The 19,153-nt window shown below is 43.0% G+C and overlaps 1 protein-coding gene across 3 annotated transcripts in view; it reads right to left on the minus strand.

Moving 5' to 3' along the window:
• UNC80 (unc-80 subunit of NALCN channel complex) overlaps nt 1-19,153 on the minus strand; it is a 132,478-nt gene that overhangs the window by 21,646 nt on the left and 91,679 nt on the right. For all 3 annotated transcript variants that reach the window (XM_075512557.1, XM_075512555.1, XM_075512556.1), the window contains 10 exons: nt 18,387-18,655; nt 15,509-15,643; nt 14,019-14,157; nt 12,306-12,402; nt 11,435-11,605; nt 11,129-11,221; nt 8,896-8,931; nt 8,338-8,556; nt 4,023-4,223; nt 1,462-1,585 (listed from right to left, as the gene is read on the minus strand). In XM_075512557.1, coding sequence (XP_075368672.1) covers nt 1,462-1,585; nt 4,023-4,223; nt 8,338-8,556; nt 8,896-8,931; nt 11,129-11,221; nt 11,435-11,605; nt 12,306-12,402; nt 14,019-14,157; nt 15,509-15,643; nt 18,387-18,655 — 1,484 coding nt within the window. The remainder of the gene's footprint in view (nt 1-1,461; nt 1,586-4,022; nt 4,224-8,337; nt 8,557-8,895; nt 8,932-11,128; nt 11,222-11,434; nt 11,606-12,305; nt 12,403-14,018; nt 14,158-15,508; nt 15,644-18,386; nt 18,656-19,153) is intronic.

Consider the following 19,153-nt stretch of genomic DNA (forward strand, 5'->3'; position numbering starts at 1 on the left):
TAGAAGGGGAAGAGGCAGAGCCCTTTCTTTATATCACCATGGATTATCATTTCCCTGCCTTCTGGGGTGATCTCTTTTTGGGCTTCGTGATGCAACTGGTCTACACATGATACAGCATGCAGTCAGGGGTACTCCCGCAGCTCACAGTGGCCATAGTTCTGACAACTAAAGGTAAAATACTCTTAACAGTAAGAGTACATCTTTTCTTGGTAGCTCTCCCTGGTGTTCCCAGCCAGCTGAATGTAAGCATGATGACTGCACTTCAGCACTGTGGAGCTTTCCGCTATTTTTAGAGCACTGGCTAATTCTTAATGCAGGTCCTTTGGAGAACTTGCTGGGGTGATTCACTCTGCCATGTCTGCTTGCCAAACTGCAAGTCCATTCTAAACTTGTATTTGAGCTAACTCTGTAGCAACCTCCCCATGTAGCAACCCTAAGTAGTCTGAGGGCCCAGATTTGCAGTGCCTCCAAGTAGCTACCTCTGCTTGAACAAGGGAGAAGTCTTATAGACTCTGACAGGTTGGAGCTTCCCTGCCCTTGCAGCGATGAGTGCTGTATGGACTTGAAGGACAGGAGCCTGGCAAAAATTGATACTGCATTTTAACTGATGATGGTTGTTTTTAAAGCTCCTCAGAGCACTGGTGAACCCCGGGAGGTTTTCTGTTACTGCTAGAAAAAGTTACAGCATTTATGTTCTAAGAAGAAAATGTTATAAAACCCAATAACAATAAAAATGCTAGTGTAGCCTTTCCCCCTTTATTTGTCTTTTTTTCCACATGTAATGTAAGCATGCATGTTTGTCCAAATGGCTGGAGTCACACTGATATCAAATTGAGGGTTTGCCCCCAGTGTAACACTGCAATCTATCACTGAATGACCAGACAGGCCTCGGCCGTATCATCTCTCTGTGGTAACACACTTAGGAGCATAAATTCTACTAAGAGTGGGATCTGAACATTGTACAGTGCAAACCTGTATTAGATCAAGCCAGGGACATTGCAAACAGTGGAGTGAATCCACCCATGTAAACCCTTCTAACTAGCCACACCTGATGGCCTCTGACAGAGCCATCAGGGTCCTTCCCCACTGGAGACGGTAGGTATCCCCAGTGCCGCCCTCTCCCCGTCTCTACCAGGTGTGTGCAGTCTCCACCACCCCACTCTCCAACTTGCAGCCCTCAACTCTCAGCTCAGTCTGGCAAAGGTGGATCTTCAAAGTGGTGCGTGGGAAGCAACGGAAATAAATCGCTTGACCACCGCTACCGGTCACTGTATCTCCCCATGCACCACTTCAAAAATGAACCTTGCTATCTCTAGTGTCACTTGCGAAGTCCCCTTGCGAGGGGTAAGGGGGACAGGTAAAATGACGGGAATGGGAATGAACTGTCATCTTCAGTCCAGAGAAGTCAACAGCAGGGGGAGGTTTAGCAAAGGTTCACGGGGTTGCCGCTCGGCTACTCACCAGATTGACACACACATTGATCAGAGACCTAAGGTGAGGCAGGAAGGATATGATTGGCTGCCTCTGAAGTGTCAAACAAACCCCTTCAATCAAATTGCTGGCAGGCTCCCACTCAACCTGGCGCCTGCAATACAACAGTAGGTGCCGTTAGCCGCGGGCCTCCTGCCCCCCACCAGACGCTCACAAACACGGCGACCGACACACAGTGACGCCCACAGAGGAAACGTTTCAGACAGCAACGACGTCCAAGATGAGCACAAAGTGCGCAACAGAGAAAAGGTTTTACCCACGCAGCTCAGGAAAGCGCAGAGCCACAGAGCACACTGGGCGTTTGAGAGAGACGAGAAACGTAGCGGAGGGGTCTGTGCTAGCGACACAAACCCTCTCACAACAGCAGTGGCGGATGAGCTGTGTTTCACTCCCTGACGCTTGCCTCCGACAGACGGTGAATGGAAAGGAGCCACCAGACAGCTGTCTCAGGTGTGCCTGTGTGGGGAAAGCCGTCTGCTGTGCCACGCTCCCAACTGAGAGCAACTCCTCCATCTCCTGTGGCTTGTGGATGTTCTCACGGAAGGGAACAAACCCCATCTGCTGCGAGGGCCCTCTGTAAGCTACTTTGCAGTCTAGTCTGCTCTGCGGGAGTGACTCCCAGACAGAGTCTGCCCTGAACTTAAACTGGCCCATCAGTACAATCTTTACCTTCCTCACCCCGTGCAGGAGGGCTGATTCATTCCCTACCAGCACCAAAGTCCTTCATCCCAGGACCCTTTCTTCCCTGACACTTTGCTTTTTTCACCAAAACAGGTTTCAGGGCTCATGACAGATGCTGAATGGAGTCCTTCCTAACCGTAAGCAGACACGGCATAGGTAACATCAAAGTGGTTCACATCCTTCATCTCAGGGCCTGACTCTTTGCAGTAAGTATAGTTCTCAAGCCAACATCTGACTGTGCACTTATTGGGACAGAAAGACAAGGCTTATAACTTAATAACTTCTTATCTCAAGACTAAACAATAGCCTAGTCAAGCTCCTCAGTAGACTTCTTAGAGACACACAGGGGATCAAGTGTTCACCATGTAAGTTCTTATGCAGACCAACATACACCTCGTATTTCAGCATTTGCTGTCCCTCAGTCTCCAGAATAGTAGCTTGTTCTTGTACTTGTTCTTACACATATACTACTCCCACCAGACACTGGTTTTGGAGCGGGGTGCCCACAGGAGGCAGTGTGTAAGATCCTGATGTGAGTACCCCAGTGGATGGCTCCTAGGGCCTGGCACCCAGCCCCGTCTTTAAGAGGCTTCTTGTCCCAATGATGCTTAAATGTAGTTGCTGCATTTGGTCCAGTGGCTTTGCTGTCTCTGTCCCTTTGTGTACGGAAGAGCAGTTTCAGCCAGGCATAGGTACAGGCACAGAGAGAGAGAATATGAAGGGAATTTTAATTTATGAGCATTCATTCAGATTACACAAAGAGGGAAGATCTTCAGGAATGGGAAGACCCCTAAGCCACCTTTGAGGCAGAAGAAAGTATGAGCGAGAAAAGAAAGAATGAGCGAGAAGCAGGCAAGACATGGCAAAGAATCAAACCCACAGGAAGGAGAAGCATCAAAATTTCTGCCTCTAAATTCCTGCCAAACACAGGAGTTTCTTAAAGCAGACTGTTAGCCAAAGGAAAGTGATAGGTAGTGATGCCAGAAAGAAGAGATCACCTCCCTATTATGTACCCATCTTAGCTGGGTACATATGATTCCTGCTGGGACCTAAAGTTTTGTGTCTGAGTCCTAAATTCTGATGTTCTCTAACATAATTTGGCTTCTCAGCTGAGACTGCCAACAAAGTGACTGATTCAAGCAGTTGAGGACATATGCTCATGAGGGTGACTGAGACCAATGATGTTTTTACTCAGATGGCTGGAAAATCCACAGGGCTGAGAGATTTTACACTACCCAGACTGGATTTGTATCACTGCCTCCGAGGTGGGAATGCTCCATTTTGAATACTTCTTGAAGACACCAAAGCTTGCACCATAATGCTACTATGTGATGCACCAGGCTTTCACTAGCCACTGACTAAATGCAATCGATGCAGTTCTGTTCCCTTTACTAAGGAGCATTCAGAAGCTACTGCATAGCTCCAGACTATTTTTACCTTTACAGAGAACATAACAGCATTTTCATGAGAAGGCATCCTAGAAATACTCTTACTACAGTTTAAATGTCCATTAAAAATAAAATTAATCTCCTCAACTCACAGCTAAAATAAATAAAGATGGTAGTGAGATGGTACAAATCTGAAGACTTATTTTGGAGAAAGAAAAATGAGATTTCTGGAAGTTCTCTCTGTAGTTCTTAATAACCATGCCTTTCTTCTCTTGCTACCAGAAGACACAACAAAAATGTCAACATAAATGCACACTTACAAAGATAAAAACATCTGTTCATTTTCTGATATGTTGTAAAGGTTCACTGCAACATGACAGTTTTCCTCAGATGACATACCCACACTTCAAGGCTTGCAACATCAGAAACGGACCCCAGAGGGTTTCCATTATACCTGCTTACCTCAAAGTAGGCATCTTGTGAATTTTATTGAACATACGATCCAATCTCTTTAAGATGAGGATAAGGGCAGGTCTCACCGCCTCAGCTGTCCAGTCAGTGATGGGCAGCATCTCCATGATGTAGCGCCGGAGACCTCGGCTTTCCATCGTCTGTGTGTCATAAGGTGCCAGTTTCAGCAGGGAATGTGCGATTTCTGCCAATCTAAAACCAGGGTTTGTTAAGAGGAAATTCAAATACAACTTGCATTTCTCCACACATGCCAATGAACTAACAGATAAATCTTCAGTAGCCTAGTAAAAAGAAAAAGATGCAAAAGTCTAATGTGCCGCTATTTAAACTCTTAGACCCAATACCACAGTTCCTGGTCTGTTAAGATTCTTTTGCTGGAATCACTGTTTATATACACATGAACGGTCTAAAGAATATTTTTACATTGATATTAAATGCATCAAAGGAACATCACGGATTTGTGTAGCTAAAAACAAAGTACTCGAGCTGTTAGTAAGATTACAACATGGCAAATGCCTGTGGAACACAGACGTGACATCACCTATATGTCAATTAATGACTGATTTGGTTTGGTTTTGTGCTTGTTTTTCAGTGTCACCACTTTAAGAGGTCTCACTGTGCAATTTTCAGGTGTTAAATTTTAAAAATAATGTGCCGTCCCATAGGTTTACACAACATGTACTTTGTGTGATTACTCCTTGCAGCTTTGATTTGTTTCTCCTAACACCTCTACAGATTGTGTTGCTGTTGCTTCTTCTAACCCTCCCAGATGGGCTCGCCGATGGCATTTTCTGCATTGACTGTGAAATACCATGGCAACATTTAACTTACACTTGCAGTTTGACAAACACCTACTGAAATACTTGAATATTTGCAGTAGACAAAGACAAGTAATAAAGCTACATCTACTAATAAAAGAGACAGAAACCTGCATGCTCCCTGAAACATCAATAGACCTTGTAGTGGACTATTACAGTACAATCCTATTCGTATTGTGGGGGCTTCTTCTGAAATGCCTCCAACTAATGAAACGTATTTCTATTCTCTTTAAAATCTGCCTAGCAATATCAAGGGCAACGAGTTCCTCAGATTAACCAACAGTGCTATAAAAGTGTTTCTTTATCCAGTATTTCTTTATTATTACTTTTAACAACTACTTTGTCCTACTATGGAGTAGGTCTGTTTTCTTAAACACTGTGAAATTTAAATTATCATATAGTTATGATTCTTTCTGGCAATACAATATCAGTGGCAAGTAATGGTCTATGAAAACTTTTTATGCATTATAAAATGCAAGATCCATCTCATCCAACTTGAGACATCAATCTCAATTAATCTCCTAGCTCCGTTCATGCAGAAATAAACAAGCTGGGAAATTCTTATCTTCCTGAAATACTGGGATAAACAGCTCATTGGATGTGCATCTCCCTTTCCATTGGGTCCAAAAAGACCTTTATGAGTTTTGCAGACTAAACATTTAACTTTTAAATGGCTAAAATTGAGTGAGATGAATCCTGTCTGAAGTGACTAGCATATTATCTTGTTATCTGAAGTCTCTAAAATGGCACCTGTCAGTCTCCCAAGACCATGGCTGTCACATCACATTCTGCTAAATCTGCTCTCTACTTAGAAAAATCTTTTTTTCCTACAGCGGTTAAATCCTGTCAGTCATTTCACTGATACGTATGAAATGAATTTATGTAAGAATCAATATGATGTTTGCTTTTCTTTAGGGCTAATTATGATAAAGCAATTCAGTTTCCAGCCCCAATAAGGCAGTTATTTCTAGCACTTTCCAGGAGACATAAGAGAATCAGAGCACAACTCATTAGCATTGAGCACAAATCAATCCCTTAGTTTTACTGTGGTGACCTTTTACCATGAAAGACCTTCTCTCTTAAAAAGAATGCAGTATTTGCCAGCTACTACTGTGTACTGCAACTCTGCTTCACGGAAATCTTCTCACAAGAAAGTATGTTTCCTGAAAATATACCAATAACACCTTCTGTACATATGGATTTAGGTTTGTTAAACTCGTCATAGTTGTGTCCCTCTCTTAAACAATTAAACTCAATTAAAGAACAATTAAACTCAATTACTCTGCAATATAAAACCATGTAGAAATGAAGTTCCCACATTACAGTTAAACTGCAAATGCTTCTGGGTAGTACACTAGAGCATTCTTACGTTACATACAAAGGTATGTAAGGCTAGGACAGTAAAAAGAAGCAAGCCCCTTACTTTACTGCACTAAATAAAGTTCACTCATCAGACACATGTTCCTCACTCCCATTGAAATCATGAAAAAACCCCAACATGTCTAACCAAGGACATAATCTGTCCTGAGAATCTCACCTTTGTTTCTAACATAAGATTAAAGTTCTTATCTCAGGGTTCTATTGCGAAAAGTCACGGAGTTTGTAATGCAGCTAAACAAATGTATTGATTTCTGAGGCTTGTGTCCCTTGGAAAAAATGTAAAGGTGGCACTGCAAAAGCAGCCATGTCCATCAGGTTTTTAGTTTGTTTGCAGTCAAGCACTACATAAGAATGACATGCATCTGTGGAAACAGACACCTCTGGCTTAAAATTGCCCTCTAAATTATTAAACATTTGCCAGAGCGGGGGAACAGCAACATTCAATTCATATGCAAACACACAAACCAAACAAAAAACACCTCCCAGCTCCCAAAGGAATTTGGGGCATTTGTCAAACAAGACCTAAATTAATGTCAAACACAATTTTGTGTTCTATAGAGACCAAAAGATCCAAAAGATCTCTAATTGTGACAGAACCTGCCAGCTAAGGGGCTTTGCCATGTTTTTCAGAGCATGCATGTAAAAGGTAGAAGAACTTTTAGAGGGTTTTCTTTGTTCAGGGGCAGGAACAGAGCTGGCTCAGTGCATTGCTAGGATCTGTCACCCTTCAGCTTCCTTTACAGGGTATTCCTGAGGAAAAAAGTATAGCACTCAAAGAGAGGAATAATTCACAGCCAGAATGGCCTCCTGGGGTTCAGGGAGAAACACAAATTACTGTTAAGGGGGTTCTGATTCACTTTCGAGGCCGGTCCCAAACAGCTTAAGATATCTTTGCTATCTTTCCTATTCACTTTAATACTCTACTGAGCACCATTTGGCTTAGGCCATAAAAAAATGCCTCTTGGTATTTAGCTATTCTGTATTCAAAGAATGATCTTGAAGTATTTCTCTGTCTCATAAAAGAATTCAGATAGCTGTCTCCCTGTGACCCCCCCTGCCAAGAGATACACTAGGACCACCTCATATTAACCCCAGTTTTCCTTATGACGAGTGCCAGTCAGAACAGTGCTAACTGTGGCTCACTCAGAGCGTATCTGTGCATTTTCATGGAGACACATCTTACCATGAAACAACTCTAACGAGTTTATGTTTCCTGAGGGAATGCTATTGAGAAAGGGGTTTCCCCTGAAAATGAATGAAAAACTGACAACAGAATCAGGTCCATTCCCTCTTGTCCCAGTTTTTGTTGTCTTTTACATCTGGACAAACTTCTCAGTAGCAATCTAAGAGAACAATTCTCTTCTATAGAATTATATTATATATTAGATTAGATTACAGATTATATTATATTAGCAATTCTCTTCTATTTTGTGTTTACCATGAACTGCAAACACAGAGAAGAGAATCAGGTCTAAAGTGCTTAGAAAGCCCTACTTCCAACTTCTCGGTCAGCACTACGTGAAACGGTTTGCAGTGAGCATCCATCCAGCAAGGTGGGCTCCGTGCTGCACATTAATAAAAGACTGGTGCACCTGCTGTAGCACATGCTGAGGTGGTGGTCCTGTAAATGCCTCCTGCCCCATCCTCCCCCGTACTTCAGGCATTTATGTAACGCAGTGCAGTGGTTGCTCTGCCCTTCTTGCTTGTTAGCAGCTGGTTCTGATGCGCAGTGTCACAGGAGAGGATAAAGGTTGTATTCAGCCAGCTAGGCATCTTCCCCACCCCTTCCCCTGCAGAGGCAGCCTTATCTACTCTGCTCCTCACTGCACCTTATTCTGATGTATCAGATGGGCTTCCACGGAGCTATTTCATCCACTGGAGACGGGGGTCTGAATGAGACCAGAGGAGAGCATATGAAACCTTCCTTATACACAAGCAGCATCAGGTACAATCTAAGGAACATCCCAAACAAGCTCTGCATGTTTCAGACAGCAACATGCAACTACACTACCAAAAAGTGATTCCGTCTGCTATTATGACAAATTAAGAGCTGAAAGAAAGGAATCCCCCTGAAATGAACAAGTAAAAGCAGAATGCCTGTGGAATACCTCATGTGGGACTTCACATCCAGCAGCTCCAGAGAAGTCACTCGGGGCTCACCAGCCAGATTCTGCAAAATCTTCAGCCTTGGACCACAGTGCTTGTAAAACTCTGTGCAGATATTCAGCAATGACTCCCGCGGTCTCCTGAACTCCTCTCTGGCAATTCTTTCATCCAGCTCCTCTCGGGGAAGGCCCTGGCCCTCCTCCAGTAAGTGAAGGTTCTCCCTGGAGGATATAAAATGAGAAAAAGTAGGAAGTGTTATATGCAGTGGAACAGCAGGGATAGATTATAACAACCTCTCCACCTTGTTTTTGCAACAGATGCTTTCCGCTGCAATTGAAAAGAAAGATGGTTGCATCTGCAATAAAAAAAAGGGGAAATTATAATCTGCAAAGTCTTGTTAAAAATGTAGATAATTTCTGTATGAACTATCCTTCGCTACCCTCCCCTGAAGAAAGGCTGCCTGTCCCAGGAACAGTGGGTGGGGGAGCCAGTGAACATGGAAACTGCTGGGGAACAGTTCATCACATGTCAGGGAAGATTGGGCAAAGATTTTACTGTACCTGATAAAGTGCAGTTTGGCCCCCTGTTCTGGGTACCTGGGAAAACAGAAACAGTGCGGTTGTAAAGAGCAACTTAGTAATGCCTAAACTGTGCCTTTCTGAAAGAAGGCGACACTGTTCTAGCCCAGAGGTGTACTCGCCATGGGCAGGATGGTACCTTGCGTCACTGGAACAATGGCTACACATAGTTAGTGACCACATTGAATAGCCTTTACCTCCCAACTGGCAGCAAACAACAGATTCCTATGGTTATTGCCCTTGTTATGAAAGGAAAAATTCAGGCTTAAAAACCATAGCCGCCTTTCAAGCAATTTCTCTTACTGATTTTCACCCCAGTGCTCGGTCTGTTTCATGAAGCCGGAGCTCACCTAGTGGAAAGAATACCTCAGCATGTTTTTTTTGTTTTAGTGAAATTTTCTCTTGCCACTTCTTGTTGAGAAAGCATTAACAAACCCTGCACCACTTGGCTAACACGTCCAAGGCTGGAACAGTGATCATTCTACCATCATGAGACTCCTGCTGTTGCTAGCAGATGTCTGTTGCAATGATAACACAACAGAAGAAACAACGGCAGGAAACCTGGAGCAGTGCAAAAAGTATTTTGGATCAGAGACTGAATGTTTGATAATCAGAAAGATCTGGAAATGTAAACCAAGATGTCTGAGTCGCACAGCATCAGGAGTCTCTACATTGCCTGTCAGCAGATACATACTAACTGCTCTCCAAAATCAGCAGACAAATAATAAAGCACTACTTTCCATTACACCTTGTTTTCCTTAGACTGGGCAATCTTGCAATGGAAGTAACTGGCATATATCCACTTCAGACTTGAGCATGAAGGGGTTTATCTGCTTCTCAGATCCGGCATTGAAAGTCAAAGCTGTGTTTCATCCATGCCTGATTCAGTCTTAAAGAATAACATGCTGATTCCAGGAGTTACCAAACAAGATGTGTACACTGCACACCTATAAATTGACGTAATCATCCTTTGATGATCCATGCAGAGAGTGATTTCTATCTCCCTTCAGTGCAAAAAAAGACAGGGAATAACTTGGAAAGCATGTCTTGCCAGAAGGGTATTCCTGATTTACAGTCCTATACAGCCCATGATATTGTACTAGACTATTGGCTGTGCATAGACTTACTATCAGCTGTTACAGCCAAAAGAGAAATCCAGAGGAAATACTCTGCTCTGGAAGAACAGCTACTCCAGCTCTTGCTAGGGGAGAATTCCCTTTCCAGGTCAGCACAAACATTCAGATTTTAAGCACAATAAGGCATAGCCTGGCCAGGGGAAGGCAGGGTGGCCCAGAAGAGTAATCAGTACTGCAAAAAAAACCTTCATAATCCCAAATGCTGGTGGGTGGATTTTGTAACAAGATTTCTTAAACCCTTGCTCTATGACTAAATTGTCCAGTGGCCTTGTCTAATTTGCAGCAGCCTAACTGGAATGGCCAATATGGCCAAGGAGCAGTATTACAATCTGCTGGCGCCATCTCCTTCCTTATTTCCTTCTTCCATGTGAAGTTTTTTTTGTGTTTTTTTTTTAAGAAGGACAAAAATATTCCAGTCATTCTTCCCTTTCTCTCAAATTCTCTGCCAGCCACTCCTTTGCCATCTGTAATGGCAAAAAATCCCAGACCAATGTGGAAGTAAAGGTGATAGAAAGAGACCGTATGAAAAGTAAAAGTAAAAGGAAACGGGAAAGGGAAGAAAACTAGAGGAGGTGCCAGTCTCTGCGAGTCTCAACTGACATGCAGTTTGAACTCGTACTGCTGTTCAGTCTCTCAGAACAAGGCCAGAAGGATCCAACCCTTCTGCTATCCAAGTGTGCTCTGCCCAGTGGTCGCTTTGACAGTGGACTCAGAAGGAAGCAAAGCAGAGAACTGAGGGACGTAGTTGCTTTGTCAGTATACTTATAGAGTGCAAAAAGGGAAACAAAGAAAAAGACATTTAGAATGGGTGTCCTCCAGTTTGATACCCGATCTTCTATTTAGGCACACAGTTTTAAACTAGAATTTCTAGTCTTGGGGATTTTGGTTACTGTCAGAAATGCAGTCCTGGGCTATGTGCTCTTTTTATCTGACTGTTTTCTCTCACAGTACCTAGGGCACTTCCTCAGACAGCTGAGGAAGTGCCAAGCACTGTGAGCAATGAGATGTTACCTTACTCAAAAAAAAAAAAAAAAAGCTGTTCAGAAAAATGAGAAAGAAAGAAAAGCCCACTGACTTACCTGGTGTTCACACCTGCTGACATGGTGTGGTTTGCTGTTGTGGTCCCTTTATGGCCTTGGTCACATCGACTCATCTGTGGGGCTGTCATAGGCCTGGCAAAGGGAAGGTGAATAACACACTAAAGACTAAATCTAACAAGTGCACTGAAATTCTGCTTGTGACCTGGGGAAATTTGGCACTAATTTTACCATGTCTAAAACTCAATCATTATTCAAGCTAAGCTGCGTATCATGACCTCCTGTGCATTCCCTCTCCCCACACTGATAACCAAACGCAGGTTCAGACCTTTGAACCACATGGGTTACCTGGTGAGAACTTCTACACTGTACAAGAGGGCTTGCAAAGAGGTGGCAAGGGCAGCCATAGCAGCAATCTCCTCACGAGCTGCTGTCACGGTCTCCACTTGAGAGGTTTGTCGCTTCAGTTTCTGCAAGTAACAGGGAACCAGCGCTTCCAAGACCATCAGCATCTGGAGGCTGGAAAAATAACCAATACTTGGTCTGTTTTATTTTGTCAATCCTGAAACTCACATCAGGCAGAGGCTTAAGTTTCTATCTGAAGACCCCTGGATCTCTCACTAGCCTTGTGATTTCATTGCTTCTCACTAGATAAGCAGTCCTGGGCCAAAGAAACTCTTGGATCAGGGACTTCAGGGGGAAAATTAGCTGATGCATGAAACAATAAAACCAACCTGAACTTCTAGGTATCTTCTGAATATGTCATCCATTTGCAGACATTCATTTTCCCTTCCAAAGACTCCTTTCTTCTCTAGTTCCCTCTTGGAAACTAACCTTTTTGCTAACCAGTTTACCTCCCTTGTCTCTGTATCTTCCTGTTCTTTCCAGCTGCCTGTTTCTCCCCTCCAGTTCCCTCTCCATGGCTTCTCTCACAACAGAAACCTGCAGGGGACAGTGTGATCCCCACTTGGACGCACAGCTTATGTGTTGCTGCTCAGGCTGCCATCCAGCTTAGTGCTGCAGCCGGCGGCTGGCAGGGTTTGGAGCCGGTGCCCTAGGAAAGGTATCAACAGGCAGAGGCTTGGCCTCACAGAGAAGCCCCATGCTTGGAATGCATTTCTATATCCTCTGCCTCCATTTGTTAGCCTTGGTTTCACACGCCATGTACAGCTTTTATGCCTTTTCTGAGTCTGCACAAACGAAGAAAACAAATTAGCACCTTCTGAATGATTCAGGAGCATAGGCCACCACTGTCACACACAGCTTGATGGCTTCACTGATCGAGAAGGTCAAGTCTTCATTCCCATAGCAGAAGTCTGAGGGAGGAAAGCAATATGAGAAGACTATCACACAAACATACCGAATATGAAAGGAGCTAGCACATCCCTTCCTTTTTCCCCCTCTTCAATTGCTTGCTTCTTAAATTAACAATCCCCAATAAGCTCTTGATATTGGACAAAAAAATCCTGGTGAGAAACAGTTCTCCGTAGGTCAAATCACTGCTGAGCATAAGGCCTAGAGCTGCTACTGGAGTCCCATTTCAAACATCACCCATCACAAGCAAAATCTTAAGCTCATACATGACAAGGACAAGTGTCAATTAATGACAATTTTTATGCTCCCCCAGCTTTTTCCTAGATGTTTCCACCATGCTAAAAATGATGCTGATACACCACTGATGGCAGAAGATAGTTTTACTTCTAAAAAATCAAGCCCCTTCTATACCAGTAGCCACATGGGCGCCAGCACAAAAGTGAGTCTGGTTTGCTAGTGATTTGAGAAAGTTTTCAAAAGTATTTAAGTCCCATACTACAAATATTACTTTGGGGATAATTCGTGCCAGGCACCAAGAAACTGAAGTATCCAAAGAATAATATTTGTAATACAACTATAGTCCTGTTTTCAGAAGTGACTTTGGTATACAGGAGCCCAAGTTAAGGTCCCAAAGTGTGTAAATCACTTTGAACAATGGAACTTGTAAGTCAGATGTTTTAGATAATTCTGATCTTCACATGGAAAATACCAGGTACACAACATACTCATCTACCGCCTCACCGTCAACACACACTTGGGAGTTTTCAGAGATGCCTTTAAATAACCCTTCACAGAAAACCCAAAGCTTTTATATAAATGTTTACTACAATCCACAAAGAGGAAAAAATATTTTCTCCTTCTGTACCGTTTTATATTATAACTTGTGATATAATTGTGCAGCATCATAAAATCCCAATATATAACAAAGCTTTAACTCTAAGGCTAGACAGGTTTCATAGTCCATCAAAATCAGTATTATTTAAGGGAAGTGCAAATTTGTAAGGTAAGTTGAAGATCTTTATAAAAATCAGCAAAAATGACTTCCCTGCAAATCACAAAGCAGCCAAATTCTTAAATGCTGCATTGCATGGATAACTATCAAGAGACACAGTGTCCTGGATACATCATACAGCCGTATGCTTTGTGATAAATCAACAACCCCCCTAGAACTCAGCAGCACTGCTGAATGTCTGAACAGCATCCATCATTTACTAGTCATAGGCTGCCCACGGGAGACGATGCTTTTGTTTCCTGCCCACATGGAGCAGAGGAGAGGATGACACTGATCTTGCCAGCATGATACAATTTATTAGACATCTTTATTCTTCACCCACACATGATAAAATTCAAAATGCCAGGGGCTAGTCTCAGACTAGCAGGCTCAATGCAGAAAAAGTAGCTTTGGAATAAAATAAATTAATAATTCCGCTCCTGCAGCAAATATCAAAAGGATGGTGGTGATAAAGCCAACCTTAAAAGCCTCATGAGGCATAAGAAACAGATATGACTGCATTCTGGGAGAAGAAAAGGGCCCTGAACAAATCATGCTGCATCAAATCCACGTTGAATCAATAAACAACAAACCAGAATTACTGAATAAAGGGTGCTTTGTTGTTACCTAATGACTTGAGAGGCTTTTCTGCTTTCACCAGCTCTAAGATGTCCAAAATGTCTGGAGTATCACCCTCTAAAGACTGCAGCAGGTCAAACAGGCACTGAGCTGACACTCCTTTGCTGGTTCCGTTGTTTGTAGCATCCTGTTTCAACAACAGACATTCGTGGCTGATTTTCTGAGGGCCTGTGTACATTCCAGGAATCTTTATCTGGAGGTGGGGGCAACATTTATTTTTTTTGACAAAGGGCCTGCATGGAGTTCAAGAGCTTACTGCTATCAGACAATACGCCTTGCCTGACTCAACAGATTGATGCTACAGTGGAAGCATGATCTGAAAACTGCACACAGCTTTACTTCCCAGAAACAGCAGATCTTTGCTGCCCTGTGAAGGAGAAAGATGTGTGCTTACAGGTGTGCTGGTTTTGGCTGGGACAGAGTTAATTTTCTTTATAGTAGCTAGTATAAGGCTATGTTTTGGATTTGTGCTGGAAACAGTGTTGATAATACAGAGATGTTTCAGTTGTTGCTAAGTAGTGCTTATACTAAATCAAGGACTTTTCAGCTTCCCATGCTCTGCCAGGGGCACAAGAAGCTGGGAGGGGACACAGCCAGGACAGCTGACCCCAACTGACCAAAGGGCTATTCCATACCATATGGCATCATGCTCAGCGTATAAAGCTGGGGAAGAAGAAGGAAGGGGGGGACGTTCAGAGTGATGGCGTTTGTCTGCCCAAGTCACCGTTAGGCGTGATGGAGCCCTGCTTTCCTGGAGATGGCTGAACACCTGCCTGCCCATGGGAAGGAGTGAATGAATTCCTTGCTTTGCTTTGCTTGGGTGTGCGGCTTTTGCTTTCCCTATGAAACTGTCTTTATCTCAACCCACGAGTTTTCTCACTTTTCCTCCTCAGATTCTCTCCCCCATCCCACTGGGGGGGAGTGAGCGAGCGGCTGGGTGGGGCTTAGTTGCTGGCTGGGGTTAAACCATGGCACAGTGTATGTGCAGTTAGATTTGGCAGTCCCACTTCAAATTAAAATTCCATTAACTTGTTTTAACTCACTAAAATGTCAAAAAGTAATTAGTGAATATTTCAAAACATGGCTAATCCAGTCTTATAGTTCACATGTACTAAAACTTGGCATTAAGCTTTTAGTTCCTATTGCTGGATTCTGAGAAAGGATTTGCATTTAAAGAGTTACAAATAATTATTGTCCTTTTACAACCTACTTATACACAGAAATTTAAAGTAAGCCCACATTTACTAGCCTGGATACCAGTGGCCCATTATCTCAGCATCTTGCTCAATCAACTGATGAACAGAAGCATGCAGAAATAAGTTCAGGAACTGGTTCTGTGCAGCATCAAGTGCAGTAAGCACATGTTCAGTAAGAACTGTGCTGCTGCTCCAGCTGTTTTCTCTTTGTGATCTCTGATGGGGGGCTGGCTGCATACACAGGCTTCCCCACGCTGAGACTAGGGAATGGCTTTTACTCACAGGGAACTCCAGGAGAGGGGCCACACTTGCAAACAGCTGCAGAATAAAGGGCTTGCGATGCAGAACGTAGAACTGGCGGCACGCAAACTCAATCGCTTGGCGTAACTGTGGGTTGCTTTCATAGTCAGCGTACACCTGAGCAAATGAAAAAGGACGTGGAAGTACTACTCCAGTGAAAGGGCTCTTCATCCCCTAACCCCAGACTGAATCAACTACAGCCTTGTCATTCCTAATATGTTTGCCTCATGTTTTTAAAGATGGAGACTTGTCCGCCCTCCTTGGCAATGCATTTCAGGGACAAACTATCCTTAGAGAAAAGGTTTGCTTGTCACTCTTGAACCTTCTTTATCACAGTTTTAGTCCATTATTTTTTTCCTATGTATCAGAGGTAGATTCCTCCCCTCTCCTTCCTAGAATCACTTGACTTGTTTGAAGCCAGTTAGTGCTTTCTTCCTCAATCTTCATCTTTTTCAGTTAATCAAGTCCTGGCTCTTTTAGTCCTCTCTCATATGACATGTTTTCTAGATGTACATCCCTGTTCCAGTCTGCGGTCTCCTCAGTTAACTGATGGTTTTTGTGCAGTGCCCACAGCTGGACAGAGCCAGCACTTCAAGTCAGGAGTGCTGCTGCTTGGAGCAGCAGAATTATTCCATGTTTGTTTCACAAGATCTGTATAGTCACTGCACAATGGCATTTGAGATCTTTGCTTTTTCTTTTTTATCCTTCAACAGAAGGACACTGTTGATTCACGCTTAGCTTCAGATCTATAACAACTCCAATATTCTGTTCTGCAGAAATGCTACTGAATCAGCTACTTTCCCTTCCATATTTATGTGGCTGATTATGCATAAGTAAGGACCTACGCTTGTCAACCTGATCAACATAATCTGTTTTTTTTTTCCCTTTTTCAGACTGCATCTCCAGTTTGTCAAGATAATTTGAACTCCTAGCCTGTCTTCCAACACGCTGACAGTTCCACCCACTTTTAAGATATTTTAAGGTTTTTAGAGTGGCATTTCCTTCAGGGCTGGCCACTGAACCCTGCAGCCAATGTGTTGCCAAAGATGTGGGATTTGTTTCTCAGTTATGTAAACAGTATAAATTGCTAGGAACAACTTCACTGTGCTTCCTTCTGTCTGTTTCAAGTGCCTGTCTGCACTTCTCTGCTGGTACATGTCTGTGGGAGGTTTGGGGTTGGGGTGGGCAGGATTTTCTTGCTATTTGCTGGCAACAGGTAATGCTGAGATTTTATGGTAGTACAAAATTCACATTACAGCACAGGGCTCTTGAAGGTTTCTAAAAATTATTAGTGTGCGAGACCTCTGCAGAGATGTATTCACTCCTCAGTAGCCCAGTAGGCTGAAGAGATGAGGATGTCTTTAGAACAATCAGAAGCCTCTAGCATGCTTATGAGGACAATAACCATGGCCTGTTACACTCGCAATATCTCATTTACTTGAGACAAGGGAAATAATTCACTGTATATGCATTTCACCAAGGAAAGCGGAAAAACCTGCAACAAAAAGAGCCCTGTGCAGGTAGGTGCATGTATGCATCAGGAATTAAGCTATTAATGGCTGGTACAAGCCCAGAAGTGGTAGAAGAATTTGTTTGTGATGACCACAAACAAACCAGCTGATCTTGGGTGCTTGGAACAGAGATGTGAGGGTCTGCAAAAACAAACAAGCTCAGCAACACTTGGGTTTTGTTTTGGAATTGCTTTTTTGCCTCCCATGAGTGGTATTTTATTAATTCAGTAGTTGGCAATAATTGGGAAGGGGTGGCAGGGCAGGGGGTAGGGGGTGGAGGAGAAGAATTAGAAAACTAATTTCTCTCAGTATGAAAAGTGAAAATGAAGGGAGAGTCCTTCACAGGACTGAATGGTTTACTGCCAAGTACTTCGAATTAAGTTATTAAGTTATTTTGTTTCAAAATGCCTTGTTTCTAATGAATAAACCCATGCACTGCAGACCTGGATCCAATACATACTTACCTAACCCTGTAAGGCATGATATTAGAGTTTCCAGTTCCTAAAGAGTTTATTTAGATAGCTAAATTCATCACTGTTCCTAATTATTGTGCTCTGTTAACTATGTTAAAATGAACATACATAGGGATGTTGTGGTCATTGCTTTTTTACAGAAACAATAGTTTTTTCTGTATTTGCCTTGTAATACTAAATCTCTATTTAGATACTGTCTTCGAGCCCTACAGAAATAATCTTTCTGTCTGTAAAAGAACTATATTGGTTGGTTTTTTTATTTTCAGTATTTGATTTTTCCCAAATGTCAACAGGAAAAAAGGCATACTTGTACACCTCACAGTGAAGAGAAACTCCACCTCTAATACTTGCAATATTTGTCATCACTCACATGAAAAGACAACATACAGCTTTTCATAAACACTTAGTCTTATTTTCTGTTGCTATTTAAATTGCAGATAATACAATTATCATACTTAAAGAAGTTAATATAATTTAGTTTCAATCAGCAAGTAGCAAATCCAGATATTTCAACTATTCCCCACATTTCAGCCATTCCTGGAGGAAAAAACACTGAGGGAGACCCAAGGTCCGAAAATTTTCCAGAAATTTCACATTTCTGTGTGGAAGTACATAGTAGGGGAAACAGACATTCATTTATTTAACATAAAGAAGAAAAGAAAATCTAGTCATTTACTCAAGAAGAAAAGGGAATGTAGTCTCAGGAATGCTGATTTGGGCCATCCCACCCTGATCTGTTGTTTGCCTTCTTGGGACCCCCCAAATCTGTGACCTCACCAGGACTCAGCAGTTTAAAGTTTCCCCATTAACAGTCAGTTCTATAACAAAGTGCTTGCTCTGAAGTCTTCCCTCGTATTGTTCATGGAAATGGCTCACCTGCAACATGCTGGGGAGGACCCACTGGTACCCGCTGAGGGAGAAGAGGTGGTTAAAGTGCACAGCTGTGTTGATGACTGTGGCAGCGTACTGCCTCAACAAGGCACTGTCCTCAGGGTGCAGGATCAGGGCACCGTTGAAGACGTTCAAGAACAGCATGATCTCGTCCCCCCAGGGGAACTCGCTGGGCATGCCAAGGAACATCTCCTCCAGCAGCTTAATCCACAAGCTTTTCTGAAGAGTGTCCAGACCAAAGAGCTCTTTCCCAGCTGCGGGGGAGAAGAGGCAACAGCAATCAACTCTGTCTACCACAGCCAGCCTCTCAACATTCCCAGAGGCCAAAGGCCTCTCCAAAGAACCATCCCACAACACTGACCATCGTTCCACCTTTTAAAAATTATTTCACCCATCCTGTACTTCTGGAAGTGCCCACAGGGCTTGAGCAAACCTTGACTGAAAGCAACACACATGAAGACGAAGAATGATGAATATCACACAGCTCATTAAATCTGCTCCCCACTGGTTGGAAATCTCCTCTTAAAAAGCAAAAGCAGATCTGAGCTTGTATGTGCATCATCTGCCCTACACAACCTGAATGGCTGTGTGGATTTATGCTGAATTTTAATCCTTCAGATGTCCCAGACGTTACAGGACATTGATGCAGAGTTATAATAATGCTTCTGAAAGCAAGTGCCTTTAGGGCCTGTTACAGAACTTGCCAATGCTTACCATCCTGCAACAGTGGCCTGTTTAATCCCCAAGTCAGG

The sequence above is a fragment of the Mycteria americana genome, chromosome 9, assembly GCF_035582795.1.
Source record: "Mycteria americana isolate JAX WOST 10 ecotype Jacksonville Zoo and Gardens chromosome 9, USCA_MyAme_1.0, whole genome shotgun sequence".
In the NCBI taxonomy this organism is placed as follows: domain Eukaryota; kingdom Metazoa; phylum Chordata; class Aves; order Ciconiiformes; family Ciconiidae; genus Mycteria; species Mycteria americana.